Raw genomic sequence first — 24,882 nt, forward strand, 5'->3', positions numbered from 1 at the left:
CAGAGGCATCTCTATGAAATGACAGCAATCTGAATTCTAATCCCAAGTCTCCTATTCCGTTATTGTGTAGATACGGTCAGCAAGACACCAATTCACTCATTTGCCTTTCAGTCTCCAACTACGCCTGAGGAAATAAGGAGAAACTTAAAAACTAAGACCACATGGATTCCTCCTGGTGGTTTGAGATGGAAATGTATGGTAGAAAAGCAAAATATCCTGGATTATTAAAATGTAATTAATAAGGAACTGACCCAATACATAAGAACACAGTAAAGAAATACAGGAAAAGTTGCTTATGGAATTTTCCATTGCCTGATTTTGGAGTGATTCCTGCCCTACCACCACAGGAATCAGATCCAGCCTCCTTGAAACAAAGGATTAAGATCAAGACCTAAGAGTTCCACATACTTAAACGCCACCAAATAATATACTTATTGTACTATACAAGATAATACACTTACATAATACAATATACTAGCAGTTTCATTTATGTACTGCAGATTTCTTTTGTTATTTTTATTATGATTAAATAGAATAAGGTACTAAGGAATGCCAGGGAAATTCTGGATCCCGCCTTACAGAGGCATTAGGGTCTGAGTTTACTTTCGTTAAATCTTTTAACCAAGTCATGTTCATAGAAAGATTTTCTAAGACTCAAAACTATTTATGTTTAAAATTGCAAATGAAGCTACTTCTGATGTTACTTCTGTTCTGCTGAAGAAACTTTATATGCTATGAATCTGGACATTTTAAAGATGCATCTATTAATATAAGTCCATGATTTGCATGCATTTATAAATGCCAGTACTTCGAAATTAAATTTATTAAAGTCCTCTATGAAACACTTTTATTGTTGTCATGTTGTTATTTTTCGGCTAAGGTTTAAAGCCACCTCTTATTTTTTATCCCAAGATGTGCTATGGGAATCTATGAAACTTAATTACATTCACTGTTACAAAAAAAGGGTTTATGAACTTTTGCCTTTAGGCAGAAATGTTTATTTCATTGCCTTTGCTATTCATTCTTTTCAACTCCCACAGCTTTGAACTTTTCAGCTGCTCAGAGTTATCACCGTTGTGCAGAGTCCAGGAACTCCACTCCCAAGAAGCAAACCACAAGTTGAAGAAAACGAAGAAGGCAAAGATATATGAGTCGTTATTTTGGCCACCCTTTGTGCCATTAAAATCTCATTTTCTGCCTATTAGAATGCCCTCTTGGTGCTTAGGCAGCAGTGATAGTCACTGATTAGTGTGTAATTGAGTATAATTGTCTTTTCACTTTTCATTTGTGTCATTCTGAGCTTCTCTCTGTTTTCCTAGCCACCAAAAGGAAAGAGGGGGCTGAGAAAAGATAAAGCTGTTAAAACTCTCACTCTCAACCTGAAGAGATTCTCGATCGCAATTATAGATTGCAACCCCTTTGTGACATTTCTCCAAATTTAGTGGGCAGCTATCCTCGCCACCTGGGCTGACTGCCTCTGCTAAAATCAAGCGATCAGTATTTAAACAACAGCTAATAATGTCAACCTCAGACAGATGCTACACGTAGGAAATTTAACCAACCCTCTGACATGCAATTATCAGGCAATTTATTAATATGATCTTCCAAGAAAAGCTCATAGTCCAACGCAAATTAGAAAAACAATTACAACATTCAAATATTTATATATTCCCAAAGAGCTGCGATTCTCCTAATTTGTGCATTTATAACTCATTTATTGCCCGGTTTTGTAGTCGTCAGCTGGACCTCTCTTCACACAATGTTTCCTCCCTCTTGGATTTTGTGAAAGCTTCGGTGTTTTCTTCTGAGGCACTTGTGCTCACAAGCCGGTCAGCTGACCAAACACCATAAAAAACCCCAATGTCTGTGAGCTTCCTCAACCAAAGCCCAGAACTTGGGGTGGAAAAGATGACACATGACAAATACCTTGACAACTAAGAATAAACACAAAGTCTCTGTGATTACATTTAAAAATCACTTGAATTTTAAGTCAAAGCTACAACCTTTGATGCAACCAGTAGGAAGGGTGGAGAGAAAGGAAACTAGAAAACTGAAATCATGTGGCTTGTATAAAGAATACATTATGGTTTAAATTTGGCAATTCATTATATGCCTGCCTCAGGGAATTGACTATTTGGTTCTGGTGTACAGCAAATCGTCTGTCTGGAAACACGGGACTGACCTGAGGTGAAAGGCCATTGCCAATGGCGGGGTTGATCGGGTTGGAGGGCCCGGACGGAGGCACAAAGCTGTCTGTATAGCTTGAAAACCCATGCCTGGTGCTGGGGAGGCAGTAGGCAGAGCTGCTGTCTGGGTTTGAAGGAATAGTGCTTTGGTGTGCAGTGCTCGGAGGAAGCGGTTGAGGTCTATGGACGGTGCTGCTGGGATCCGACACGGCTGAAATGAAGAAGATTATCAGCCATAAAATGCCTTTGTAGGCCAGCGGAATACATTCAGTGCAAGAGCGCACAAATCATCAAGCCATCGGTAGTGTCAAGGTCGTATTGGTCAGAGCAAATGTTAAGTTCAAACTGCATTTCCTAACATGTAGATATAGAATCACTCGGAACAATCATAGCCACATCTCTACATGTTTGCAAGAACATCTTATTTATATACTCTCAAAGCACACCCACACAGAATTTGAATGCAGAAGTCATGCTGACAATATTAAGATGCCTATTTTGGTAGTGAATGTTATTAATCAATGTGAGAATTGACTGATAGAAGAATTACCCTATGTTAGAATTTCCAAGTCTCAAATTTCTTATCAATATATTTTTAAGCACCTAAATATTTGTGTAATTGTATAATTTCAAATACCTTAATGCTGTCTTTGATAATCAGATAAAATTTAATCTTCTGATTTAACATTGTCCCATTCACGTCCACGTGCTAACAAATGATTACTATCAGAGTTAGTAACCATCATAGAACTTCAATTAATTGCACACTACAGTATCTATGCAGAGTTAAAATTTTAACAAAAGAAAAGCAAATTGCACCTTTATTTGGGAAGGTTGTTTTGTTCGTTTTGCTTTGTTTTGTTTTAAAATAGTGCCATAGAATTAAATTACAACACAGTTTATCTAGAGAGATTCAGATATGTCATGGAACAAACTATGTTTCTGAAATGTGACAGGCACATCCAGGATGGCCTGATGTAATATAATTAACATACAAACAGCATCAATGTTGGCATCCTAGAAGGATTTCACTGTATAAAATAACCACCAGGGAAGGCAATTGGAAGGTACATTTTCATCTGCTCAGCTCCCTTCTTCTTTACCTTGCGGGATGGATGTGGGCTGGTAAGAGGTCTCCGACAGCTGGTATGTTGGCAGAGTTGGCATGGCAGTGGGAGGGAATCCCCCAGGAATGAGATGGTTGAAAGCCATCAGTTGATTGGCCCCAGCTTGTTTCCTCCATCTTGCACGGCGGTTGCTAAACCAGACCTATGGATTTAATTTAAAATTTGAGGATTTCACTGATGAAATAATAGTACATTCTTAATGAATTTTTCATGCTAAAACAGATTAAAGACCCCTTACTGATGGGGCAAATAGATGCAGGAGCCCTCTATCTTCTGTCTTGTTTGGAGGTATTGACAGGAGTGGAAGGAGAATTAAATGTCAGGGGTCAGTAGAGGGGCTTCAAAGACCCTCTAGAGTTCTGCAGCAGTCCCCCATGAACCACATGGTGATCACAGTCAGGGATGGCTGGGCAGGGTAGAAACGACAGGAACTCCCCACTTCCACCATCAAACCCACCTCCCTTCATGTATTCAAGCCTTCCAGGAAGGATCCATGCACCTCCTTGACCCCATGAGACATATGCCCTAAATTTGGGCTTACCTATTACACTGAGCTTTTCATTTTATATTCTTTACCAGTCTGTCTCTGCGGTGCTATGGTCTCTATGGGCATAGATCCTGGATAGCCATAAAAATGGAACAGGAAGATAAATGAAGCCATTCACCATCCCATACAGAGCGTGAGGCATTGTGCTGATCTTAATGGGAATAAATGCCTAAGAGGTAAGTATTACAGTGATTTAAGTATTTTATTTAAGAAGCTCTACTCAGTGCCAACCACTGTGCTAACCAGATTCATTCAGGACAACCTATGTGGCATAATAAAATGCCCTCAAAGAGCTCAAAGCCCAGGTATTTTGTGTGAGTAGATGGAGAGAAACAGCAATAATATCGGCAAGAAATGTAACTGCACATCTAAAATGTTGAGAAACTGTGATATAAGGCCTTTAATGAGCCCCCGTGTCTTCCCCAATTCTTACATATATCTGCAGAGCTTAAACGTAGAACTTAGATTGAGTCTTCCAAGGTACACATATAGTAGTTCCCCAAAATGAGAGAGGACTTGCACCAAAGATATTAAAGATCTTCTAATTCCTATATCAAATGGCCACTGAGAAGTTAATATGAAGAGAGCATTGTTTCATTGTTTGGGGGGTTAGAGGGATAAAGGGGTGAAAAAGATAGAATCCCTGCACTAGAGCAGCTTGCAATCTTGTTCAAGTCAAAAAACGGTTTCCAAGCACCCTCAATGTGTAACAGTGCCTGAACTAGAATGAGACATAATCTTTCTCGTTCATTCATGAATGTTGTTCAACATAATCCATAATCATGGAGTTCACAGTATATTCAAGGAGACCAAAATAATTGCTCCCTAGAGGCAGGACCTCCGTGTTTGGAAGTACAGAGAATGAGGGAAACTTTAGAGTGAAGACGCGGTTCAGCTCATTTTTAAAACTTGGATATGAGTTCAAGGAGGAACCACTCCAGATGGAGGTGATAGTATAAAGCAGAAAGACACTTTTTATTTCCAGGAGACTAGCATGCCTGAGAATACATGGGATTTGATTTCTTTACAGAACAATGTTAACAATTATACAACTTAATTATAATTTTTAAAGTCACATAATTTAAGAAAAAGAGAGCAAGGAATTTCTCCCTTCTAGAGTAGGAGAGCCCAATTTAACAAATATTTTGCCAGGGCATCTGCTTAAACTTTTAGTAACCCAACCATTTGTCGGAAATAGCATTTCTGTCTTCTCTAGCCCTTGTTGCAAGACTTTGGTAAGGGAAGCTATTTGAACTTCCTCAAAATATTAACAGTTCATACTCCTAAACTTTCCAACAGGAAAAGAAAGTCAGTCAATATTTTCCCACATTGAAACCTAATTGAATTAGAGTTTTACTTAACTTAGTAAATTGCCACCTGGGATAATAGAACTATGTGCAGTACTTGACTTCAGATTTGCATCTGTTGTTTTTGCTCACTGCAAGTCCAAGCACCTATTACCATGATTTCCAAAGGCACTGGGATAAGAAAACCATTTTCAGGGAAGTGCCTAGAACAGGCTCTTGTGGCCTAGAGAGGCTCAGAAATTAGGGTGAGAAATTAGGGCTCTGTTCATGCCTGAGCATAATGTACTGTTCCACACACTGTACTCAAATTTTATATTTTAAAACTTTGAGATTGGTGATATACACCTGACACAGGTGAGGTGGTCCCCTGTACCTAACCAGACCAAACTGTGTGCAGTGTATCTCCAGTTTTATGTACCAGGCTTGGAGAAGAATTGAATTCCCAAAAGTTCTGATGTGAAATTTATTCATTCGGGCTTATTATCCTCAACTACAATCCTACTGGCAAGACCTGTTATGAAGGACCTAGAAGCTTACAACTCCATCATTATGAGAGCATGCTGCCAATCTCTCTGTGCCAACTTCCTTCTGCAAACTTCAGATGAGTAAACCACGTTTGATTTACTCAGGTGGTGGCTATGCTTTATCTCTCCATCAATCTCAACATATACTGTTGATTCAAGGTTCATTCTACTCCACCATAACTCAAGTTTTTTAATCTAAAACTTCTTTACTCAAATAAGTAATAGGAAGACACGTCATAACTTTCTACAAATATCTTCAAAAGATAGAATCTACAAAGACTAAGGGTGTAAAGATTTTGTTTGTACTGTCATTTTCCAAAAAAAAAAATACTAATAAATATTAAAGACACTCGGTAAACCCACCAAGAGTTGGGTTAAAAGATGAAGAGAAAGCAACACAAAGCAAATCTTTACTGAGGAACAAACCTTCAGCAGGAGGTTCAAGAGTTTCCCAAAGAAAGAATTTTAAATGTTGTTTAAATTTAAGCTAAATGAATCCAGGGGGCTTGTCCTGGGAGAACCAGTGCTTACTGGGGACAGGCCTGCCTGTCTCTAGCAATTCAACCAGATTTGTTACCATCTTGCCATTGCCAGCCTTTGGCATTTCCCAGAACCAGCTGAGTCTGCCAAAAGAAAAAATTTACCGAAGTTGCAAATTGGAAAGTGATCCTCACTTTCTTTGTGCTTTAAAATTCATAAAAGACACATCTTCTATTTTTAACAGAAAAAAAAGGTTGCCCTTAAAATAACCTTCATTTTAAATACCTGAAGTGGCCAACAATAATGATCCTGGGATGCTGTTATCACCCCATAATTAATTGAAAGATATTCCCTTGATCTTTAGACTCAGTCTTAGATAATTCTCTGAAAATTGTATCATTAATTCCTAACAAGCAATCAATGCATAATCTAGTGAATGATATGTGTGAGTCTGTAACACTGAATAAGTTCACCTAATATCAGTGGAGGACATTTATGACTCAGTAGTTAACAATACTAGAAATGTCTCTTGGTTTTGACAAGAGTATCAACAGCAGAGGAGACAGCCTGGCCATTGATTGATGTTCTCATAGAGAACAAGAGCTTTCCACCAATGTCTTAACCTGTAGGGCAGGAAGGACCAGTTTTGCAGAGTTATGCCTGTTAAGTGCAATTCTATGATCTATAATTCACTGTAATTTCACTCTCCCCATACATCACCTGGCCTTCCACATCACACTCAACATGGTAAGGAAGTGGGGGCTGGAGGCAAACACTGGTCACTTACCTTCTATTAGGCACAGCTAATTGCCTTCTATGGATAATGTCACAATACATCAAAACTCTTCCTCACAACATATTTTTATTTCGTTTGAAGAACTGCAGTCTAGTTTACTTTCATCTGCCCCCTGGATCTTTCCCTACCTTTATGTCTCTCTACAAAACCCTCCCTCAAAGCTATATTCATGCCTTTTGGAATACGATCTTTAGATGCATTTCTGAAGCAGTATAATGTCCAATGATTTTCTGAAGCAAAATTTAAATTGGTGGAAAGATCCCCATAACAACATGAGAAACAAAAAACTAAAATAGATGGTGAATCACAAACACACAGACACACACAAATATATAGTTTTTATACATTTTTCTCTTCATGAGTAAAGTAAGTAACCAATTTGCTCCAACTCTCCACAATATAAGTTAGGAAAACTTGGTACTTTAAAAGATACAGTAAAGATACAGTCATAGTTTTTATTTGCATGGGTGCAACACAAGTATACTTTAGATGAGGCCCACCTTCTGCATTGAATCCCAGCTTTTCCACTGTGACCTCTGTAACCTTGAAAAATTTGCTTAATCTCTGTGAGCCTCTATCTCCTCATATGCTAAATGGGAGAAATAAAAAAAAAAACCTACCTCACAAGGTTGTGGCAACAGTTAAATGAGACAAAAATCAAAGCATTTAAAATAATTCCTAGGAGATACTGAGTGTTCAATAAATGTTAGCTATTAAGTAAGTCTCACATTGACACCTCTTTCTGAGAAGCTCAAGAACTAAAGCCTTGCTTTGTTTCCTTAGCTCTGTGGTCTGCAGCCAAGGTCTTTTGTACCCACAAGCAAACAGGAAAGTGCCCAAATAACCCCTTCAAATAATTGAAAGCCAGTAAGGTTTGAATAGAGACTTAGGTCAAATTTGCTTCCAGGTTTCAAGGATTAGTGCTAATTGCCCCATGATGTAAGTCTAATTTTGTCCATCAATAAATTACTGGTTCACATTTTTGGCGTGGTTCTCAAAGGCAATCTAACTTACATTATTCCAGATGGGTTATTTCTAATGCAATTTGAAAAATGGGGAGAAAATGTAATGGTTAGTCCTTGGAAAGTGAATTCACAACAACATTATAAAATACCTGATTAAACACTAGCCAAGCAATATTTAATGCCATAACACCTGGTACTGCACGTTCCAAGTAGGTAAATTCAGGGCAAGCTGCTGGTTCCCCTGCACCTTCTCATTCACTTTCTCTCCTTTCACTTTCTGTCCCACACTTTCCCAGCCCTCCTATCACTGCTGCCACAAAGCTTTGACCACCGTGTGGACAGGAGGGTGGGAAGAGGATGGGTAAGGCTGGCGAGGAAAACTGTCATGCTCCCACAAATGTCAGAAGACCAGGGACAGACACAAAAGCCTACTCACCTGTATCCACAGATATCCCAAACACAAACTCCCCAGAGAGTTCAGGGTGACCACACCGTTGTCTCATTGTGGAGGTCAGGGCCAAACGTTCCCTATATGTCTTAACTTCTGAACAGTACAGATCCACTGGGTGGCTTCAAATCACCACTGGGCTTCCATGAGAATTCCAGATCACTGATGCTATAAGGGACCCGAGAGATTATGCAGCCTAGTAGTATTTAATTTTGGGGAAAGGGGGATATGGGCCCATTTGAGAATCTGATAAAAGCCAGGGGCTCTTTCCCTACTCAATAAGCACACATGTGCGCACACATGCACACAGGCCCAAAATGTTGTGTACAAATCTTAAGTCTTCCAGATCTCCTGAAGTCTGTCCATTGGTTGCCTTGGTGGTCTATGGTCCCAGGCTAAAATCATCTGATCTGCTGATCTAATCCAGCCCCATATTTAAAAATTAAAAAAAAAAAAAAAAAAAAAGAGTTCCCCAGAATGACAGGAGGATTAAGTAACTTGCCCAACAAAACACTTTTGGCAAGCTGGGACTAGAACCCACATCTTCTGACTGCTAGTTAAATGCTATTTCCACAAGCAGCTTCCTTTCCTGTCTTGAATTATCTTAACTATAAAAGAGAATGATACTTGCCTACTTCATGGAATTCTTAGATGGAATATTTTGCACATCATAAATAAATGCAAGTCATTCTTCCCCACAAAACTTTAATGCTTGTAATAATTTGCATAATAACAGCTACACAGATGGTGGATTAAGCAAATAGTCTCTGGAGTAGAACAATTCTTAGATTGCATTTTCAAACTCAACTGTGATAAACACAACACAGCTACTGTCCAAACAAATTTTTATGAAACACTGAAAAAGGCCTAAGTTACTGTAGCTTTAGTCTCATGTCTGTCCAGAAGAGTTTAGAAATATCTTTCTTCAGGAAAAAGAAATGGAGTGTGGACAGGGTTTGGGGTTTTGGGGTTTGGTGTTTGGTTTTCCCAGGTGCCCCAGATTAAACTAACACACTTTCTGGCTATCACTCAAACTGAGCTGACTTTGCTACTGCTTTCCCAGATCCTTCTAAAAACTAAAGGATTTTGTTCTGGCATTTTAATCAGTGATTAACTACTCCCTTCTTTTTCCTGCTGGGTTAAGTAAAAGATCCATATGCTGGGTGTTCTAGGGAATTTGTTAGGCTGTATATCATAGCCATGGTGCAAGACATGATGTGTCTCAAGGGGGCTAAAGAAACCATAAGGAATGTAAAGAGTCACCGGGTTAAAGCCACATTAAGACAGCTGTTTCGTTAACGAGGGCCCTGCTTTGGAGAGGAGGTCACTGTATAGAAAAATATGAACCATTCTTTATTAGTTTGATCCCATATCCTCTGAAAGTTAATGGGCCATTAGTATTATCCTTTGTCATTCATTGAGCCAGATGAGACTGCCAGATACTGTACAAGCTGAGTGGTTCTGAAATTTATTCTGTCCCCCATCCCCACTTTCGCCAAAGGCAAGGAATAAGGTAGAGCAATGCTGAACACTCCTTTCAGCATCTTCATCACCCTCCTTTTTCGGTATCTTTTTATAAACTACCGATTTATTTTCTCACATTGAGTTTTGGGCTGATACTTGATCTGTCGTAAGCACTTGACCAGTCGGGGAATAAAGGAACCAAATCCAGGAACAGTGAAGGTTTGTAGAAAGATTGAAGGAATGATTGTCTTTACTTCACATATGAACCAGGTAATAATAGGTCTATAATAAAAGCAAAATATGTTTTATATATAATATTTAAAATAGTATTATATAGTGGTATAATATGTATGTCATTTATAATTTTATAACATGCATGATGTGATGTTTTTATGCACATATTATCATGGTTTGTGGGTAATGTTGGTCATTTCTGTATCGTGCCATGGAGAGGAAAACTGTATTCCAAAGTAGTGGGTAGAGAGGGATTCAATAGTTAGACTTGAAAACACCTACACTGTAAGGTTTAGCATATCTGTGACTCTTTCCTGCAATTTCCCTTCCACCCACTCCAGCTTACACAGTTACCTTCTTTCCACCTCTGATTATCTTTCATTGCCATCCTTTCCTTTCCCTCTCCAGTGCCACTGATGTATTTCATGCCCGTCTTGCACTCCATGCCCACAGCCTCCATTGCCTAGCATGAGTGCCCTTGCCTGAAACCCAAGCCCTCCACAGTATGTCCAGGGGCTAGCTTTCCTACCATATTCCTTCCTTCCACCCAACGAACTGGGCTATTCACGGTTCCCCAGATGGGCCTAGAGCTGCAGTGAAAGGCCACTTCATTATGTAGTCTTGTATATACTCCTACTACTCTGGGCCTTTACTCATGTTATTCCCCATTACTAATGTACTCTCTCTACCTCCCTGTCTGGTGAATATCTATCTAGTCGTGAAAGCCCATCTTATATCTCCCTTCTTCATGGTTATCCCAACAAGATCTCATCCTTTCTTCCCATCAACTCCCATAGCACTTTCTCTCTCTCTTACAGCACTTAACACAATGGCTTTGTTTACCTTTCTCCCCATGCTCCTTGAGAGAATTGTCTTAATCCATCTTAGTATTCCTTGACTTTCCTAGCACCGTGGTGATCACATGAAAAGTCACATTGAACAAAACGATCCCTCTGACTAGATCTCTACAGCCTGAGAAAGGCTATTTCTGTTAACTCCTGTGATAGGGAATAGCAAAGTTAATTAGCTGCACATGGAAAGAGTTGACTCAACCTAGAGACCACATCCACCTACTAGTTCACTGATGAGGCTCCAACCTCACTTTGACTGTGAAAGTCAAGTATCTGGGAATAAAACAATGTATCTACATAAGGTAAGGCAACTTCTGGGGCAGTAAGGAATTCCAGGATACCCTAAGACATTTATAATCTTTCAAACATCGCTTTACCAACTTAATGGGAAAGTTCATCAGTATTAATGAAAACATTATTCTGTCACTTAATAGAAACATATTACATCAGATTAGCCTTTTCCAGAGGATTTGGAGCACTTCTAAGAGTTCAAAAGTAATTCTGAATGTTCTTAAAAATAACAAAGCTTAAGACACTTCTAGACTATAAAATCTCTAAAGAAATGGATTCACTTTATGCACCATTGAATGTCTTCATAAATGAAAGTCCAGGGAGATGAACTGTGTGGGATCTGACCACCACTGTCACTTCCTAGTAACATGACCTTAGGCAGTTATTCAAATAGTCTGCATCTCAGTTTCAGCATCTGTAAATTGCGGGTGGTTATAGTACCAACCAATCACTCTGATGGTAATGAAAGGGGTTCATTCATGTAAAGCACTTAGAACAGAGCCTGGCACAGCATAATCACTCAAAACTTGTTTGCTATTGTCCACATACCCTGCATGAAGTCCACATAGTGCCTGACACATAATAAGGATTTCTGAAATGATGAGCAAATAACATGACTTGACACACCTGTAGTGCCAGAATATAATCCCATCCTCCTAGTAAAGATAACCAAAGTCTAAAGGTATGCATCCACTTTAAGCTCCATTCCTAATATATTTATCTTCTTGGTTTAAAATATGCTTTAGTTTAGAAGATTCTGCTTCCCCTGTTTGGATTTGCAGTAGGACACGGATGTTTGAACATCAGTACCTGGACTCGGGCCTCGGTGAGCTTTGCCCTCTGTGCCAGTTCCTCCCTGGTGTAAATGTCGGGGTAGTGTGTTCTCTCAAAAGCTCGCTCCAGTTCCTCCAGTTGTTCTGCTGTGAAGGTGGTTCGGCTCCTGCGCTGTTTCCTCTTTAGCGGTAAATCGGGTTCAGAATCGATGTCAGAGCCTTCATCTGACTGGGGTGCTGTGGCTGAAAGCACAGGAGAAAAAAGCGATCAACCTTGACCAAACATAATGATTCAAAACCAATTCTAAAGTACATTTCAAATGTCTTCCTATGGAACTTCCACATGGTATTATGTTATTGATTCTTGTCCCCTGCCCTATTTCCATGTCCCCAGGCAGAAATAATTACTCACTGCATCTATCTTTCCAAGCCAATTATGAGCTCTTAGAAAACAGGAACAGCACTTATTCTATTTTTATGGCACTGGTACTTTTCATGAGTACTCCATTGGTGTCTAATGAATGAATAAATCACATTTAATTTGATCCCTGGTAAATTTCCACCAACTTTTACACCATGAAATCTGTTAGCAACCATGACTTTTTTAAAGTATTCCAAAATCAACTTAGTATGCAAAAAGTCAAGAATAATAAACTATTGCAGGATCCCTATAAATTTATAGACTTTAGAATCATGTTTAAATTTAGTGTCTCATTGCCAGATATTGGGAAATGCTTTCAGAAGTGTTTGTGTCTTGTTAAGGCAAATCTCAAAAACAGACTCAAGAAGAAGCCGGCATAGTCTAATACACTGTCCCAAAACAGAAGTTCAACATCAGGGTCTTGCTGAACAAGCAGGCTGTTGCCCAGGGCCACTGCTTAACTTGAGTCTAGTGCAAAATGAAAATGCAGGGCTCCTTGTTCCAAAATTGTTACAAATTTTCAAGACAGCAACAGCAGATATCAAAACAAGTGTAGACAGGCCCATAGGTCATTTGCCAAAGAAGCCAACCCTGATGCTGACCCCTCCCCACCAAAGTTTTTATTTGCCTGCATTAATATGCACTGGGGAGGGGACCTTCAAACTTTAGTACACAAGTACCTATGAAAGAGTAGGGGGAGCTGGGAAATAGGCATTTGCATTAATAATACAATATGGCATCGGTTCCCTTAAGGACAGGGTCTGAAACCTTATGGAGAGAAGCTGGAACTAGAGATGCACAAAGCTTGGAGCACAGGTAGTGCCATCTCCGGGCAGGATTTGGTGAGGACAGAGGTAGGGCTGGCATTCTCTCTCTTTCTACTAGGAATAGCAGTGAGGCTCCCAAATCAAAGTGTGCTGTAACAGTGATGGAGCACCTGTTGGCCCATGGAAGTTTCTGCTGTTTGAGAATGCACCAGACTCAGGGCTCTGGGCAGGGAAGCAGCCCTCTCCCAGAGGCCCTGGACATGAAGGCAGTGCAAGGAGGCACTTCAGGTTGCTGCTGGGCCATGGACAAAAAGCATAGAGGAACCTTGCTCCCGAGCACATCTGAGCACACTCTGAAAACTCCCAAATGACTGGGGTACACTCTGGAGAAGGGGTTGACGTGTGCCAGCAGCAAATGGGGAAGGGAGACAGAAAACTGTGGATTATTAATGCCAATGTCAAGGTCACTCGTACCCTCAGGCTGGTAGGACCTGGCGAAATTCAGGTGGCACTAGAATTAGGGTTAAAATGCAGTATCTCCTATACTACTAAATCTTCTTTATCTTAAGTTCCATCTTAACTCTGCCCTACAGAAACTGGAAATGACATTCCATTTCAATGTAAATTATAAACTGCCCCAAACGTACACTTCTAAAATAAACCTGTAAATACAATTTTAAGTTTTCTAATATTTTACTACTTCCACACTTTTAGTCACATTCAAATGCTGTAAAATGGAAAGGCATCAGAGTGAATTAATCATGCATATGACACATTATAAGAAATATATACCTGAAAACAAGCACTTGGGCAGGAAAGCCAAAAGAAACTATAGTATATAATGCATCTACTGTGTATTAGTTATCATGCTTGGTTTTTTCAAGTATGTTATGTAAGTTAATACAAAGTGGTCACATTTAACATAAATCTTATTTTCAGGGATTTTTATATTAATTTAAAAAAAGAAAAAATAGACTTTCTTTAGCTATGGGAATATTTTAAAGGAGTATCAATGTGCTAAGAAATATGCCATGCATTATATTATGAACTTCAAAAGTTCCCAATATAGCTTATATGCATATTTGTTTGGATAAATGTGAGTTAAACTAAATGAGCAATAAATTGTGTGTGATTTGGTGGTTCTCTGTAATATATTACTGGAGTATCAGAATCACCTGGAGGGCTTGGTAGAACACAGATTCCAAGGATTTCTGAAAGGAGATCGGGGTGGGGTTCCAGAATTTGCATTTCTGACGCATTCCCAGGTGATTGCTGCTGTGCCAGGACTACACTTTGAGAACCCCTGCTGTGGAGTATTCCAGATTAACTACTCTTCTCCCTCTCAAATTTCTCAAGTAATCCCAGCCACAATTTACCAAAAGAAAAAAAGGTGCTTCCACTTGTACGTTTTTAAAATATAAACAATATGCTTCCCAAGAAACAAATTATATATTCCCCTAGGAAGACAATAAATTTCCATTAAATGTTTCCTTTGTTACTTCTAGTTTCTACTGTCCTGACCTTTCCAAAGTGAATTCAGGTGAAAACCTCATAAGTGTTTAAGGACTCTTGTAAGAATCCTAAATTTTTGCTTGCATTTTCTCTTGCTATGATCCCATTTGGATAACAGTGTGCAGAAACTTTCATGTTTCCTTTGGGAGCTTCTGGGGTTATTAAAGCCTCCCAAGTAAATATGATGGCCATGCACTGTCAGGTCAATTCATCAAAATTATCTCTGGTTTCTGAAGAATAAGACTGCTTAGATTCACAAGTATCAATGACAGTTCATTCTGAGGGTCAGGACCTCTGTGTTTCCCCTTAACCATTAACAACCCCCAGAATATAAGCTTTATGAGCACAAGACTCTTCCCTGCCCTGTTCACGGCTGGAACCATTGCAACATAATAGATGCTCAGTAAATACATGTGGAGTGAATGAATAAGTTTTGCTCCAACACTGAATTTTCTGCCACCATTTCTTATCTCTAAAACTGGAATTCTGCTCTTACAAGTCTCCCAACATCTATTCAAATGAGCCCTAAGGGTCTGTGAATCCCAAAAAAGTATCTGAAAATTTTTGCAAATATTTGCATACCTGCATTTTTCTGGGGGATGATTATCAATTTTTTTCAAAGAGTTTATGATTTTTTTAAAAAGATGAAGAACCACAAACAGCTAGTTATTATGAAGGGTCAGAATATCTAAGGGTTCAATAGGACAGCATTTACCACCAAAAATAAAATTTTTTTTAACAGCTAACAAATTACTATTTTTATTTCTAGACTGCTTATTCAAAAGCAGCCAAAGGTTGTATCTAAATACCAAACCCCCACATAACATCATTTCAAAATATACTGAGGAAATGATATGCTGGATTTTTCTACTGAAAAATTATCTGAACCAACTGACTGTTTTTGGCATTATGAAGCCACACTCCTACAAGTTAATTCTAACTTTTCCCCATCTGTAAACCCCCAAAGGATGTGGGCTTAAAAATATGTGAAGTCAGCAACCCAAAATTAATCTAAGATCTAGGAAATACTAGCTATTTCTAGAGATCCAGCACTGCAGATTTTTCTTCATTTTGTGGAAAAACTATTTCTTGTATCACTCAATAGAAATGCAGAGAATTTGATTCACAATAATCTCTGAATATGAATTATCCAGTTTTTACCAAGAACAAATCTAAAACTTAAATCTCATTTCAATAATTCAAAAGGGAACATTTTGTTGAAGTTCATCTCTTTCCTGTTGAAGTTCGTCTCTTACATATTCAACTCTAATTAAGCAACTAAAGCCAACAAAGTATATAATATAATCAACTTGCTAAATATTGCATGAAAGTAAAAACAAGACTTTTTTTTTCTAGACAGCTCAACTGAGAGAAATCATATATTTCTTCTGTGCAGAATATCTAATGTTAGAACTTGTGAAAAGCATTATCAAAACAGTTACCTAAATGAGTACACAAATTGTTCGGATAGAGCATGTTGATAAAATATAGTAACTTGGGTAAACTACTTCTATTGCCTAGCCTTAATTATTAAATTTAAACTGCTCAATAATAGTCTACACATGCCTTCATAAACAAAAGTTGCCTTCTAATTCATTACATAGAGATACTGTGCCCAATTTGAAATTCCAGTATAGCTCTTATAAGAAAATCCCAATCAATGCATAATAAATGGCCTTCTAAAGGGAAATTTTATTGCTTTAACTTTAACAGTTCTCAGATTTTATCCCAATCCTTATTATAATACTGAGAGCTTTGAGTCTATTATCAAAACCCCTTCACAATCCATTCTCTGACTTACACATTCATTTAACTCATTGTCACCAAGGACCCAAGCTTCCTACAGCAAATCTTACCAGGAAGGATGAGGGTGTCTGTCCCTTCCCCATATAACTACACAAAAACCCTGTGGAGTAAGTACTAGCCCCACTGTACTGAGGGTCAGAGAGGTTATCCAGGTCATACAGCAAAGGAAGCCAGGATTTGACACAGGTCTATTGGACTTCAGAGGACATGCGCTCTCTTCTCCACTAGCTGGGAGTGTCCTAAATAATGTTGAGCTCCTTTAGGAGACACACCCACACACACACACACACACACACAGAGAGAGAGAGAGAGAGAGAAAGAGAGAGATTCCTTTTGAAGAGGAATACCAGAAAACAACCAAAATGGTTCAAATTTAGCCCATTTAGCTGATTGTCACCATTCTCCCCAAATTTTAAAATGCTTCCCAGGACCAAATGAAATTTATAGAAATACAATGAAATATAGAAATCAGATTAATATTATGAACTAAAATCAAATGATTTTGCAATTCAATTCAACAGATATTTACGAAACTCTTTTTATGTTCAATGTACAGATTCTAAGCAATTAAGCACAAAGAAATGAGTCAATCATTCAAGATATTGAATAGATCTGTTAAGAAATCAAAATAGTCGGTCTGACCATTTGCAGTTTCCATTAAGAACCATCACAAATCCTAAGACCCAGGGTCAATCAGTAATCTACCACTGTCCGCAAGCAGTTGAACTGATCGCTTATTTTCTTATCTTTATTAAAGTGTTCATTGTGGTATGTTTTTTATTATACACATCTTAGTGAAAGGTTGTTGAGAGCTGTAATGTAACCTCAAGTTCTTTTTAAACAAAAGTACAAGAATAACTTGAAATATGTTGGGATATTTACAAGCTACTCAGCAAAAACCCCAGCATGTAATCGGTGGTGATAACACCATCATACCTGAGTGTTTCTATTCTGTTCTTCATACATATGAAACTTCACTTCATCTTTTCATATCTCAAACTCATTATAGACGTTAGAAGCCAAATTTTTAGTTATCCCAATGATTTCACATTAACTCCCAAGATGAGACTAGAGAAAATGGACATTGTCAAGAAAAAGAGGATTGAAGAAAGGGTCAATACCTCCACAGGATTACAAATTCTCTTTTCAGAAACAAATGAAACTGGGAGGAGAAGGCAGAAATATTACCACCAGCGGGCTAGCCACGAAGTTTAACTAAAGAAGGAATTACAGAATTAGAGAGTATGTCTTCATCCATTAACCCCTTATGAACTATTTTGGGGCCTCGGGAAAGATTTCATCCTAATTAACACTATTATACATGAAATATTGCCTCAATTTTATAGGGATTTAGTCACATGGAATTCTATAATTATTGGTTTCCAGACATTAATGATTCAGAAATGGGAGGCAGACAAAAAATGGAGAACCAAAATAATTCACAAGCATGAATTTGGCACACTGTCTTTCTTCTCAGCAAGACCTTTCATTTGAATAATTAAAGAATGGAAACATGACAACCATTTAAACTCTGTGTTTGCCCCAGATATAATACAATGCGATTTACAGACAGGGGAGGAGGTGGGGGGTTGGGCGGAATCTCTCACTTCAGGCTTTGAGGCTGAACTCCCTTAGTCATCATTCATTTACTCTGAGATGCCCTCCTACCAAATCAGTGGGCTTTTCTTCCATATTGATATTTCTGAGCTACACCTATCAGCCTTTTTCCTCAAAGCTGTGTTTCACTGATTTAAAAATTAAATAAATAAATATAAATAAACAAAAATCATTTCAGAGCGCTCCCATGAGATGGCTGCATACTGTATCTGGCAGTGTAACTCATAGCATATTCCAAAAGATCTTTAGCAGGTCATCTCAAAGTTTGATCACCTCTTGGGCTAATTGCAGATTGTCTCCCGTGCCTGTGAGTTTTACCATGCAGCAGGAAGGGTCTAACGGGACAATTAAGTGTTTTCTGATCTGAAGTAGCCTTTTTACACTGAGAAAGATATGAATGACCTCTCTCATGTTTACTCGGGCGAACGCCAGGAGGAGTGAAGCAAGACCGATACTCCCTCACAGACCCAGAGTAAATGACAAATGACATTTTCCCTTTGTGATCTTTGGGATTTTTGTTGACTTATTTGGAGGCTTTTGTTGGATCCCAAGAAATGGCCTGTGGCTGGGGCCTATTCTACCGATTTCCACGCTCCATCTGTGGAATCCATCAACGAGGCATTTACCCGCATTCAGGGTTCTGACACCTGCCTGGCAGGGCGCAGGAGACACAAAGAAAGCGGAGTGGATGAGAAAGGGGAGGTTGCTTTTTTTTTTTCCAGGGGAGGGAGGAGGGGGAGGTTGAAATGGATGCACAGTAGGGGTTAATCCAAGCCAGTTGAGACTTCAGCACCTGGAAACTTCTGTTCCACATTAATTCACAAGCTAAGAAGTAATCGGGGACATTATTTGTTTTAAGTGTTTTTAAACTGTATATGTGTTGGAAAGAGAAAAGAAACAAACACTGAAAGGAAAGAACCAAAGATTTACAACAAAATTCTAAGGCATATCTAGAAAGTATTCATAACCTAACAAATTACCAAATGATAAACTCAACTTTCCAGAATTCTTAACCCGGAACTAGGATGTGAGTAATCGTTATTTTGTTAGTTGATACATGAGGAGAGACAGCTTATAATCTAATCAGTGGTCTAGTGGGGGGGGGTTGTTTTGATCCCTCTACAACTTCTTCCCCAAATGGACCACCACAAGAATCTCTAGCAAGGGCACAAAGAGAGGACAATTTACAGCAACATATTCCGGCTTTCTCAGGGGAAGGCTTCTTTTAAGAGCTAAAATCTAATTAAGATCCTCCAGCCATTTACCTACTCTTGTCCCAGCCCAGCGGTTCACCAATTTTGGATGAAGAAATGTAACGCTTTTCCCCTCCGCTCTGACCCAAGCCCTTCCCTCGGAAGCTGCCGTCTCACAGCATGGGGTCATTAGAAGAAAAATAAGCTCCTGCCAGGTTGGTGCTAATCAAAACAGCACAAATAAACCCTGACACTCAACAACTCCCCAAGTGCCTGCTGCCCTGGGAGGAGAGTACAGATTGGTTATGAATATGGCAGGCCGTGGGGGCAGCTCGGGAGAGCCCGGGCCATGTGCTCCCTCCTCCAGGAGTTATTTTAAAGGCACGCCATGGACCATTGGGTGTTTATTTAAGATAAGGGCTGGCACGCTAGGCTGGAAGTATGGCCAAGCCGCCTTCAAGGTGATGAAGTGCGTGGCCCCAAATACCTCCATATTCTGAGGTTCAAAGGATTTTCTAGTTTCAGGTAGCTGTGGGGTTCTAGCCACATCACATCTACATCAACAAACCTTTCTCTAGATGGAGTGATCTCCCAACAGCCACCACCTTACCATTAATCGTTTAGAAGGCCTGCTACTTTGTAACAAGTTATAGCAGCTAGAAAGACAGGCTGATTTCTCCTTAATTTCCATCCTACTAATAATTATTTTTATTAGCTGTATTCACTAGTATATTTAGTAAAAACAAACCAAAACAAACAAACAAACAAACAAAAAAACCCCTTGTGCCCTTTCCTGACAGAAGCAACATTTTGCTTAAAGGAGCCACGAAACACCAAGCTTCAGCATTGAAGAAGGAATCCGTTACTGGGCAGGAACCCTGACACCCAAATTAACCCAGGGGCTTCCTCACCCCTTTATTTTGAGGCTTCTCTGTGTGTGTAAGTGTGTGTGAGAATTCCTTTTACAAACAAGGATGAGTCACCCTTCCCCATCCCACCCCCACCCACTCCCAAAAAACGACTTCTATTTGCAAAAAAAATGTTCTTAAAAATGGCATTTTTACACGCCATGGGAACTACCACCAGAGTCTTTCAAAGTAAAAAAGAAGACTAAAGCCCCAAGAAAATGTGTTGCTATTCGATTAGGAAAACTGATTAGTTAACTAATTAACAGCTTTCTAAGAATAGTCTCCCGTGATAAGAATTTTTCCCCCTTGAGAGCTTAAGAGTCAGTCATAATTAAAACGAAAAGCCAGAGCTGCTCTTCATGTGAAGTCTATAGAAGCAGTAAGCTAGGTTCTAGTTTACTGCGATTGGATAACACAGAGCAAAGAAAGGTCATTTGCACACAGGAGAGGAGCAGGAAAACAGTAGTTCTCGTGAAAGGGAAAGGGCCAAGTCACTTTTATTTACAATTGCCAAGAGAGACCATTATTGACCATATGTGCCCCAATTGCCCTCTTATCATGGGCTGGCCATCATGTCCTTTGGGAGCTGTTAATGAACTGGGTAATTGAGCTGCTGACATGTGTTACCAAAACAAAACAATAGGAAGAAGAGACAAATGAACATTTTATTTGCCAATCAGAGTAGGTTCAGCTTTTCACAGAGCTGCAGCTAAGTAACTGACTGAATACATAAAACAGTGCATTGAAAGCAAGCAGATGCACACACAATAATAGTTAACTGACAGCTTATGGCCCATCTGTGCTTAACATTTTGTTAAAGAAATTACTTGACTTGCTAAAGAGACGAATCATACAGCTGCCCCGAGTGCTGCATTTTAAGAGATAAATCATTAGCTAAACTGCTTCATGCTTAAAATGACAGTGCATATTAACAGTTATGCTGGGACATTTTGTCAGCACAGCTTGACACAGTTATTACTTACTAAAAATGTGACAACTGCTAGAATTTGATTTCACTAGAATCAAATTAGGGAAGAAAACAACACTGCAAACAATTTAAAAGAACAATAAGCATTTTTAATCTCTCACAATTAAATATGCATTTCTAAAGTGTTACGAATGGAAAAAAATAAACCCCATTAAATAGAACATAAGATCATGCGCCACATAGCAATTATCTACCTTTCTTCCATTTACATCTTATTTATTCAAAACTTCAGAATATTAGAAAGGCTCTTGTTCTGAGTTGATTACCATTAATTTCATCAATTATATCAGAATAAAGAACAAATAGTTTAAGAAATCCTTGTTTCTAGCCATTTCAATTTCCCAAACGTACCCACCTTCCACCTTCAGAAAATATTTCTTCTGTTCCAAAAGACTAGCTTTACGAGGAAATTTAGTTTCTGTTACTGCAACTGAATTCAAACCACATTTTTTGTTCCAAGTGTGGTTCATCCATCATCATGTAGAGCAATTTGCCTCTGAAATCATGTCTATGTAAACTGGGTAACTAGAGGTGGGACAGGAAATTTTCAAAGCCCATCTTGTGATGGCTCCTTCAGCATTCTGGACAAAATTATCTTAATAATAGTAATAATGATCTGATAAGAAAAACTATTTGCTGACTCACTAACAGCTTATCATAGCCAAGCCCTGAGCCCTGCTAGTTCTTTTTGTGCATTTTCTTCCATTTTTAACAAAGCTCTGTTAGGAGAGGTATTGTCATCCCCATCTTACAGATGAGGAAAATAAGGTCTACAGAATGATGTAACCTACCTATTACATGGGACCACAGAAAGGGTACCCAAATATAAGACCTAATGAGCATTGTCATTGTGGAGTAGGACTGCTAGAGGCTGGAAGAAAAACTGGTCAATATGTTCACATTTTTTTCTTCCTGGTCTACAGTGCCAGGACTCAGATGTCACAGCCAACCCTGTTAATCAGTTGTGAAAACACGGCGTAAAAAGCGAGTGATTTTTTTTCAGTGGTAGTTGATGTATGTGAAAATTATGTTATGTACAGTTACTAAGAAAAAAAATCTGGCTGTGAAACCTAAACCTTAGCAATATTTACAGAGCTTTAAATAAGATACAATGTGTTCAATAAGGCTTATGACATAATTGTCAAAGACAAAGAACCTCCTTGCCTTCATCTTTATTCTCCATGATCAAATATTTTTGCTATAAAGTGCTTAAGTCATGTTAAAGTCAACAAATAAACTAAAGCTCAATATATAAAAGAGGTAACAAGTTACAAAGAGAGCCTTTCAGGACATGGAAAACAAAAGAATGCTCTTGCCACCCTTATTAAGACAAAACTACCCAAAAACACACAAAACCAAAACAGCTTAATCCTCAACTACACTTCACAGGATTAGCATGACAGGAGGCGTTTGGAAAATAGACGAAAGGAAGATTTAAGAAGAAAGTTAAATACTACACTTTTTGTGCCAGAAACCTATCTTAGGAGTTAAGAAGACAAATGACAAAGAGGAGTGAAATACCAGGTCAAAGCGTTTACAAAATTGCAGAATCATCAGAAGGAACCCCAGGCCAATCCTTCCTTTTGCAGGTGGGGAACTGAGGCTCAGAGAGTAAATGGGGTAGCCCCAAGTCCCACATCATGCAACAAACATTTATTGAACACCTAATGTAGCAGGTATTGTCCTGGGCATCGGGAATGCAGACATAAATAACACATGGGGTCTAAGCTCAAAAAGTAAAAACAAGGGACTCCTAACTCCCAGTCCAGTGTTCTTTCCATCCATGCAAAGGTAAGTGTCAGAATATACAGGAGATAATCCAGCCATGCCTGGCAGCAGCAGAAAAACTAAATAGACCCTCAAGGCTGAAAAGCCTAGATAAATTATTTATTAAATAGCAGAGCAATAGATCCTGTGAGCCTATGATCTTTAATTTAGAGATCAATATAATACATAAATGCTTTAACTGACACCTCACTTTTGGCATTTCAAGATTGTTTCTTTGATTCACATTTTCTGTAGGGTTCCATAAGGAAGAAAAACGGTTACACAGGAAGGATCATTTTGAAAATCCAAATCTTATCTGGGTCAATTATTGCTTGTTGGAAGATAGAAAGAGGTTATAAATGAACATAAACGAAAGAGAAGACTCTTTCCCTGGAGGCAATAGAGAAGGCTGAGCTTAATCCTCACTGGCAAATGAATTACAGCAACATCAAGGTGATCATCAGAAATCACACATGGAATGCCTACTGTGCTTCACTAGAGGCTGGGAGGAAGGGAATAATGAGTAAGAAGAGTGTGATTTCTTCTTTCTTGGTCTGAAAAGGTACCAGACTCTGATCTAGGAGGTGGGCTTTTAGATTATCATCATACCCCACCAGAAGATGCCCCCATCCCACACCCTGAGCAATTGGTAAATGAATCAAGATGACTAACGAAACGACATGAATTATTTATCACCAACTTGAGGTAGGGATAGGTGCATTTTGAAATTTTGTTTTCTTCTCTTTGTTCCCGAGCAACAGTTGCCAATGAACACAGAAGAGATGATACTAGAGGTTTGGGCAAGGGAATCGCATATCGTGGCAGAAGATCTCCAGCTCTGGAGACAGGCCAACCTACTTCAAATGCCCATGTGGCCACATGTTCTCTAATTTGGGGCCAGATGTTTACCTCTCTGAACCACATTTTTCTCATCATTAAAATGGGGTTGAAAACATTTGCTTCAAAGCACATTTGGAAGGAAAGGAGATGGTAAAGCACAGCACAGTTCCTGAACACAAAATGGTCTCAACATACATAATCATCTCTGAACCCCTTTCTCTTCTTATTTTCAGCCCTACCATGCATAAAGGAATAGCAGATGAAAAATGTTCTCTATATTCTAAGAGAGATAAAAAATGACAACCAGAACTTTGAAGATGTTTGTAGAAGTTCCTGAATTTTTCAAATAATAGCATCATCCAATTTCCCATCTGCTTGCTCTCCTGAGGACCCCACCCACAATCAACCAGAGAATGTATCCTCTTAAGGAGATATTCAGCTCTTGCTGCATACCTAATTCACCTAAAAATCCAAAATGGAGACCAGGGTTATTCTACTCCACCTGATCCAAGACACACGTCTATGCTGTGGGGTCAATGATTAAGGTAACTATGAAAGTAAATAAATGCCAGTCTCCCAAATACCTCATGGCCCAAAAAAAAGAAGACTGAGCTTAACAAAAATCAGTCAACCAGCCTAAAAGAAATTAAGTATACTTGGTCTCTCCTTTATGCCAACACTCATTTTGGTTTTCATAGGACTCTATGTTTGTTAGCGTCTCTGAAAATATTTGCTTGGAGGCCAATTCTTGTCTTGTTTTACATTCTACTAAGAGGGATCTATATAAGCCAAATGAAGTATATTTTTTAACAATTCATCATCTGATTATTTTGATTGTGTGCACAGATCATCTAAATAATTCAGGTACCCAACTCTGAAAAAAATATCAAGAATGTCGTCGGTAGCAAGCTTCCACATGAATTTTTAGACACTTGCCTTGCCTCTCCACAATGTTGTCTACAACCTTGTGGAACTGGAAGGAAATGAGCAGGAAGTACGTAGCAGGAGAGAGTGTGGGAGAGAATAAGAAGAAAGGAGAAGACAAGACAAGATAAAGAAAAGAAGAGAGT

At 38.8% G+C, this 24,882-nt stretch overlaps 1 protein-coding gene across 4 annotated transcripts in view; it reads right to left on the reverse strand.

Moving 5' to 3' along the window:
- Nucleotides 1-24,882, reverse strand: part of PAX3 (paired box 3) — an 88,437-nt gene that overhangs the window by 15,921 nt on the left and 47,634 nt on the right. For 3 of the 4 annotated variants that reach the window (XM_037850337.1, XM_037850339.1, XM_037850338.1), the window contains exons 5-7: nucleotides 12,031-12,236; nucleotides 3,290-3,455; nucleotides 2,183-2,397 (exon numbers count right to left, since the gene is read on the reverse strand). In XM_037850337.1, the coding sequence (XP_037706265.1) occupies nucleotides 2,183-2,397; nucleotides 3,290-3,455; nucleotides 12,031-12,236 (587 nt within the window). The remainder of the gene's footprint in view (nucleotides 1-2,182; nucleotides 2,398-3,289; nucleotides 3,456-12,030; nucleotides 12,237-24,882) is intronic. The other variant, XM_037850340.1, reaches the window with a different exon arrangement.

Source organism: Choloepus didactylus, chromosome 9, assembly GCF_015220235.1.
Source record: "Choloepus didactylus isolate mChoDid1 chromosome 9, mChoDid1.pri, whole genome shotgun sequence".
Taxonomy (NCBI): domain Eukaryota; kingdom Metazoa; phylum Chordata; class Mammalia; order Pilosa; family Megalonychidae; genus Choloepus; species Choloepus didactylus.